Source organism: Sinocyclocheilus grahami, unplaced genomic scaffold (assembly GCF_001515645.1).
Source record: "Sinocyclocheilus grahami isolate Dianchi unplaced genomic scaffold, SAMN03320097.WGS_v1.1 scaffold2558.1, whole genome shotgun sequence".
Lineage (NCBI taxonomy): Eukaryota > Metazoa > Chordata > Actinopteri > Cypriniformes > Cyprinidae > Sinocyclocheilus > Sinocyclocheilus grahami.
In genome coordinates this window covers 860-8831 of record NW_015507737.1, presented here as the reverse complement: position 1 = coordinate 8831, position 7972 = coordinate 860, and the positions used below count along the sequence as shown (strand labels likewise).

The window sequence follows — 7972 nt, the reverse complement described above, 5'->3', positions numbered from 1 at the left end:
ACAATTGGTGGCTGACTAAATACTTTTTTCCCCCACTGTATTAATGTCTATGTTCTCCCTTTATCAGGGTGTAACATTAACAATTTACGTGATCTTGATTTTATTTTTTATTTCTTTGCCGGGAGGCACGCGATCTATTAAGAGTGTCTATGGTAGTTCATGTTGGCCAAAACACACAAGGAAACGCGTTGTGAAAAAATATTGTCGCAATCACAGACATTCGCATTTGGCCGGGATTAGTTTTCTCAGAGGATCACTGAGTTTGCCGAAAAACAGTAGGTTATTTGCTCTGGAATATTTACAGAGGTTGTGTGAGAAAAACACAGATGTGGCAGATTCTGACGGGATTAAAATCGCAAAGTGCATTGCTGTGAAACACAAATTTATCTAATGACCCCCTGCAAAACTAGTCATGCCCGAATAGGGCTAGACCCTAAAATTATGCCACATGAAAATGAGCTTCTCAACTACTACTACTTGTGAAATTGATTTAGTTAATTAATTATGAGTTAAATATGAGTTAACTAAATAACTATTAGTTTTCTAAAACTCACTGCAAAATACTTATTTGTTTATTCAACTATGTGCGAGTTTATGTAAAATAGACTATAATTAATAGACAATAACAATAATTAATAGACTATAATAAATTAATGTTATTTATTATTACATCATTATATTAATCTTATGTATACATAATAAATAATACTATCACTCATATACAATTAATAAAAAAATAATAATATTTTAAAAAGTGTTAGATTATTTAGATAAAAGTGGGACAGATAATTACAGAACAATGTAGTCCTAATTTTAGTAAATTAATACAAAAATGATAGGGGACGCATGATTTTAAATATAGAACGATCCCGTATTTTTTGGGACAGGTGGCAACCCTTTATTCACTGCAGTCATTCAACGAAATGTGCCACACATGAGACAGATTACCTCGTGTGCGCTTACTTGGCCTTTTAATCCCCTCACACAAGCACCAAGCACTCGCCAACTAAGGCATCTATTGTAAAAATGCACACAAGGCTTTAGAACACTGAATAAAATTATAAAGGTGCGTTAGACTGCAGTGGCAAAAGTCCGTTCATTGGCACTCAGAATACTACCATAATAGGTAGTGGTAAATGTTCTAGCCATAAAAAATAAGCTTTTTTAAAATGCTATTGGAGCATAAGAAACAATATTTAGGAGACAGTTGTTGTCAGATTTCATTGGTGATTTCAAATATGAAATTTAATCGTAAGCTTGGCGAACAGTTTTGGAGAATTAGAAATTTCCCCATTCAAAGAGAGAGGAGCTGCACTTGTATGCCCGAGAGGCGTTTTAAAGATGGCCGCCAAGCGAAATAACTTGTCTTAAAGAGCAGGTCATATGGGTTTTCGAAAAATATCTCTTTTGCAGTTTGTAACATAGCTATCCTTCAATGTAAACAGTCTGCAAAGTTGTTAATCAAAAAAGTGCATGATAAATAAAGATATTGTCTCTCAAAAGAAAGAGTCGACTCAAAATCGCCTTAACAAGTCATTATATTTTTTAATCTTCTGCCTGTTACCGATCTACATCACTGGGTAACACATTTGCATAATCCCTGCCTGCCCGCAAAATACGAACACTCTGACCTGCCCACAAACACTTGTGCTAGTTAGTGTGTTTACATCATGTCAAAAAAAACGCTGTGTTCAACGATACCACAGTACAGCACTCGGCACAGCCACCATTTTTGTTTTGTTAACTGTTTGCAGTTAGCAGCTAAACTTTAGCTGTGGGCAAAATTCGCTTGCATTAGTGTTAAACAAAACGTTTTTATGTCATTATTTTAAGAACGGATTGGAGCACTATTGTTTTATGTAAAGGTGCATGCTAGGGTTGCCAGGTTGTCACAACAAAACCCACCCAATTGCTACTCAAAACTAGCCCAATCGCATTTCAAGGGGGGTCCCCCATTAAAATTCAAGCTCCGGGGTATACAATACACACTTTTTGTTGGGGTTCCCCTGGTAAATTTGCATTCCAGGGGCTAAATATGACGTTATTGGGGTCACTTCAACCCGCAACATCAAAAACAACCGCGGACTTGACAACACAGATGGTAGCGCTCGTTAAATTGCTCAAGTACTCCTTCCTCTCTGTGCCAATCACAACAGCTGACCAATCAGAGCAGAGTAGGCTTATGGAAGGGAGGGGTTTACAGACCTTACGCTCAGAACTGCTTCGAACGAATGGTTTTGAAATCATGGACAAATTACATGTATAAATGTATATTTAAGGTTTTCTGACCTTAGATGCATTTAAACCTGTTGTAGGGAACTCCAACACAATATTAGGACACTTTAAAAAACCATATGACCTGCTCTTTAAAGGGACTTCTGAAATCTGAGGGGGCGTGTGCGATTTCTACCTTTATAATTTCTAATTAGCCATTTAAAATTACTCCTATGTCTGCATATATAATTAAATTTATAACACTTTCCTAGATTGTGTGAAAATAATCGAGATTGATTCATGTGAATGAGGCTTGAATAGAGATGTGAAGGGCCTCAAATGGCCGGTTTGACTCATGACTCTAGAGGTCTGTGAGAAATTTGAAAGAAATCAGCCACTAGGTGGCGCTCTCCGGTTTTATGACACACACAGTGTTTCACACATACAAACACAATATTCATATAATTTGTTAGATTTCCTCATTCTGAACAACTTTGCCTCTAGAACCACTGCTGTCAGTCAAAGTATTTTTTGTTAAATATTTGACATTATTTAAAAAAAACTTACTTTAACTACTTCTTACTACTTTTTCGAACTCATCCTAGACGGTTTTCACCTAAATTGATACAGATGGTCCTAACAAAAAGTTATCAAAAGCTTTTTGATAGACCCAACCATTCTTGAATAACTAACTAATGAATTTTACGACGAGCTTGCCAAACTTGACATGCCAAACTGGACATTTTCAAGAACTGGCTAAAGGGACTTGTCATAGCACTTTCAAGCACGTTCTCTTTGGTCTTATGGCTTCTATGTTTCTTCTCATTTGTAAGTCACTTTGGATAAAAGCGTCTGCTAAATAAATAAATGTGATGTAAATGTAAATAAACAGTTAAGTCTAAAAGGATAACCACAAAAGCACATTTTCCTATGTTTTTAAAGTTGAGTACACAACCAATTCACAAAACTAAAACTAACTTTACCACACTAATGCAGTCGGTTTGGTATGAATGTGTGGATTACATTGTAAATACGAAATGATCTGAATTTTTTGTATTTGTCCTATTGCTTTTCATAATAAAATAAGATTTTGATCACATCACATGCCCCTAAGGCTGATAACACACAAATGGGTTGAACAGACACTCACAAACCATAAATGAATCTAGCGATCCACAAGCATCCACAATATATTTGTTTACTCACAGAACAGCATCAGTCAGTGTGATGGGGAGATTTAAGAGAAATCCACTAAATGCTATGAACTGTAAAATGTAAAATTGTATTACTATTTAATTGATTAAAACCAAAACAAAATGATCAAAGTATAAGAAATGTTTATTTCTTCAACAGGCAGAGAACAAGCATTATGGAACATCAGAAGTCAGTACAGATCAACACCTACAACAGGAAGTGTTGAATAAAAAAATTAATCTATTTCACAGACTTCATCTTAAAGGCAGACATCACAATAAACTGACAGCTGCAGATGTTCTTCAGTTAGCACATTCATTACAGTCCCATGAGTATTGTGCTGAAGAAGAGCTGATTCAGACTTTTATACAAAAACTACTGATGATGAACTACAGAGCAAGATACCTCAAAACTAAGGAGAATAATGAGGAAGTTCACAATGATCAAGCCAGCTATGATTCATTTAAACAAGGGGCTGATTCTGATGATTTATTTTTCAATTTAGGGTCAGTGTTTAATGAAGAAACAGGCCAATCTGAGAAAATCCACCCGATGGATGTTCAGATGGCCGTTTTTCATTGTGCTGATGGTTTCCTGAAGCAGCTGATGGTCACTAAACTGTCCCAGTGTCAGTACGCTCTGCCTCTGCTTGTTCCTGATCCATTCACACAACAGATTGAGTTTCCTCTCTGGACATTCAGACAAATCAACAAGAGCTGGAAGATGAGAAACACCAACAATGAAGCCATCAGTCAAACCGAGCCAATCTACAAGGCAGAAACTCCAATGGTGTTTTTCTTCAGGTTTGGCTCTGTGTCTTCATCCAAGTCTCAGCTGATGAACAGTCTGATCAATGAGAAACACAACACGTTCTTCCACAGGAACTGTCCAGGCAGCAGCAGAACCAGAGTCCTGATGGATGGAGTGGTGGAGAGTGCCTGGTTCTGCCCATCTGGATCATATGATGATAAATTCACTGAGTGTGTTGCGTTCTGTAATCTACACGGTGATGCAGGAGACCATGAGAAACAGCTGCAGATCCTCACTGAAATGGCCTCAGTCAATGTTGTCCTTCTACCACAACTTCAGAAGAATGACAGAAGCATGACAAAACTTGAAGAACTCTATAAGGGCTCAAAGCCACTCATTTGTCTTTTTACTGAGGATAAATCTGCTGTAACTTTGTTGAAGAAAAAATATAAGATTGGTCTGAAAGACAGAAATCAGTCAGAAGTATCTGGTGAACTCAGAAGAGCTATAAAAGATTGTCTCTCAGAATCATCTTTCACTTTCAGACTTGAAGACGTGTCGAAACACTCAGACATCAGAGTAGATGAGGAAGATGATGATGATTGCAGGAGAGGAAGAGAAGCAGCACAGCAGATGATGAGTTTACTGGAGAAGAAAGATCTGAGAGAAATCAAAGAATCGTTTCTGCCTCATCAGGGGAAACTGTGGCATCAGTGGAGTCAGAAGAACAAAGAACTACATCAAGCTCTAGGAAATGAGCTAGAAATGGACATAAGCAGAAAACAAAAAGAGATGAAGAATATCCGTGAAATGCAACATAAAACTGATATCAGTGAGTTTATAAAGTTCTTCATTAAAGAAATTACCTCAGATACTGGACATACAATGTTTTTCATTAAATGGCTCGGAATACTCCTGGATGAATATACATCTGCTGACTTGTTTGTTCTTCATCACAAATATTATGAAACATGGTCAACGGTTTTAAAACTGAAAGAGAAACATGAACCAGAAGAGCTGAAAGTTAAACAATCAGAACTTGAGAGAATATCTGAGGATCTTCAAGCTGCAGCCCTTGGTTTAGAGCACATCATAAGGGAGATCGGTCAGATCTATGAATCATGTTCATCTGTTAATGAGAACAAGAAAGACCTGCAGATTCACTTCTCTTCTCTCCCGAGTCTTGCAGCAGAGATGATGGTCTCTGGATTTCCACTGGAGCTGATGGATGGAGATGCTGCTCATGTTCCTGTGATCTGGATCTCTGCTGTTCTAGATGAACTCAAACAGAAACTGGGAGACCAGAGAGTCTTTGTGCTGTCAGTGTTAGGGATTCAGAGCTCTGGGAAATCCACCATGCTGAATGCCATGTTTGGACTCCAGTTTGCCGTCAGTGCTGGCAGGTGCACCAGAGGAGCTTTCATGCAGCTGATCAGAATCTCAGACGAGATGAAAACACAGATGAACTTTGACTTTATTCTGGTTGTTGATACTGAGGGTCTTCGTGCTCTAGAACTGGCTGGAAGATCAACAAGACATCATGACAATGAATTGGCCACATTTGGTTTTGGGAGCAGAGTGCAGATAAGATTATCTCAGACACGCCTCCAAACAATGACATTGACATAATGAGAGATGTGATCAAAATCCTCAGTCTCCCTGCTGACCACTTTAAAAAGGACAGTGAGTTCATCGACATTTTCTCTGTGTCGAGTTTTTCTACATATGTTTTCAAAAAGTCCACAACATGTTGTTTTAACAGGACTGTAATGTGTGCTTGCATAAGAGTTAAACAATTTTGTGGAAATGGTCGAACTCTGTCTCTAGAGAAAGAAGCTCAAATAAGATCATTAGTCACAGATGTTGACCAGCAGACAGACAAAATGATTCAGTCATTTAACATTTCAAAGATGGGCTACAACATCAGTGACATCCAACAACTCATATATTACATCAAGAAGAGAGTAACAGAACATCAGGAAGGACAAGTGAAATATGAGTTCAAGAAGGAATTCTTTATTGATTTGGTTCTTTCCATCTGTAAGAAATCAAACAAGATGATCACCGACCAACACATACATTTCAAGGAAGCAATATATGTTGAGAAGAGAGAAGAGTACTATAGTATTTTCCAGAATTACTGTCATGGAGCAACATCAGTTGCCATTTTTGGTGAGCTCATCTGTCAAAAACTGAAAGAGCCCATTGAGCAGAGTGTCTACAAGAAGACTGCCAGAGATCTGACGGATGAAATGAGATCAAACTGTGAATCACTGAATGGAAACAGATCAAATCTGGACAAACACATCCTGAAGGCACTGGCAGAAGAGGAGGATTTTGACAAATATATGAACTACATTCATAATCCCAGAGTCCACTTCAAGAGTTTCATCAGAGATGAAGTCAGTCGGTACATCACTGATAAGTTCAGTGTCAGTGTTTTACCCAAGATGAAGGAGAACATTAAACTCCTGCAGCAGAAGATCATGAAAGCAGCACATGTATCCACTGAACATGTTCAAGTCAACAGAGGAGATGCTGGTTTGTGGTTGAAGAGTTTCACACAACAGCTCTCAGATGAGCTGATCTTCTCTGAAAAAGACCTCAGTGGAGTCAAACATGATGATGTTGATGATTTCAACCTCCTAAAAGATGTGTTGAGAAACAAACTTCCTGCTATAATATCTGATATCAGCAGTAGATTTAACACAGAGACATTTCCAGTAAAGTTAGACTGTAAGGACAGACCAGATGAGCTTCTGACTGATCACTTCTGTCAGTGTTGTTGGGTTCAGTGTCCATTCTGTGGCGCCATCTGCACCAACACCATAGAAAACCATGATGGAGATCACAGTGTTCCTTTCCATCGTAGTATTGGTCTGAATGGAATATATACATCGAACTTGTCTACTCATATCTGCACATCAGCAGTAGCAAGCAGCAATCTATATTTTTATCCCAATGACTCAGATAATAAAGTTCTCTGGAGAGATTACAGAAGAGCAGGAGGAGTTTATGCAGACTGGAGCATCACCCCTGATCTCTCTGTACTGCCCTACTGGAAGTGGTTTGTGTGCAGATTCCAGAAAGATCTGGAAAAATACTACAAAAAATTTGAGGGTTATGTTGAGATACCAGATGAATGGAGAAAATACTCAAAACAGGAAGCTATTGAAAGTCTGAATAAATACCTTTAAAGGAAAAGGTAAAGAATGAGACTCTTACATCTATCAGACCACAGTTGGAAATGAGTTTCTTTGATATTCATCAGTAAGTCTCTGGAGTCATTTACACCTCAGAAGAGCAGAACTTCATAAAATACACTAGAGGAGGTTTAAAGACAAGATTCATTTCCTTATACAAGTATGTGTGAAATGATCTTATCTTCAAAACAACATGAATTAATGTATATGTTTCATGTTTGATATATTACAATTTATTAATATTTGCCTGCTTAATCTTTATGATCAACCAAAAACAAAGGATCTATAAAGTTAATGACTGTTAATTATATGATAGAAATTTAATAGAATTTAAATAGAAACAGAAATAGAAATAGAAATACAGATAACTGGATAGCAAATGTAGCAAGTTAAACAACCCATGTATAGGTCACAAAATAAGGACACAAATACAGAAAGACTTTTGTAAGAACTTTTATGCTGGTTGAAAAAAAATTTTTTTAGTTACAAATTACAAATAACATCCTGTAACAGAATATGCCATATATTGTATTTAAAAAATAGTAAACTTTTTGATGATTGAAAAAAAAAAAAAAGACGATTACCTTTCAAGGTGACAGTTAGAAACACTA

At 37.2% G+C, this 7972-nt stretch overlaps 1 protein-coding gene across 1 annotated transcript; it reads left to right on the top strand.

The window, feature by feature from the left end:
• The first annotated feature begins 6068 nt into the window (after positions 1-6068).
• Positions 6069-7355, top strand: LOC107575301 (interferon-induced very large GTPase 1-like). Its single transcript, XM_016261703.1, has one exon. The coding sequence runs from the start codon at positions 6069-6071 to the stop codon at positions 7353-7355; it is 1287 nt and encodes a 428-aa protein (XP_016117189.1).
• The last annotated feature ends 617 nt before the right edge of the window (positions 7356-7972 follow it).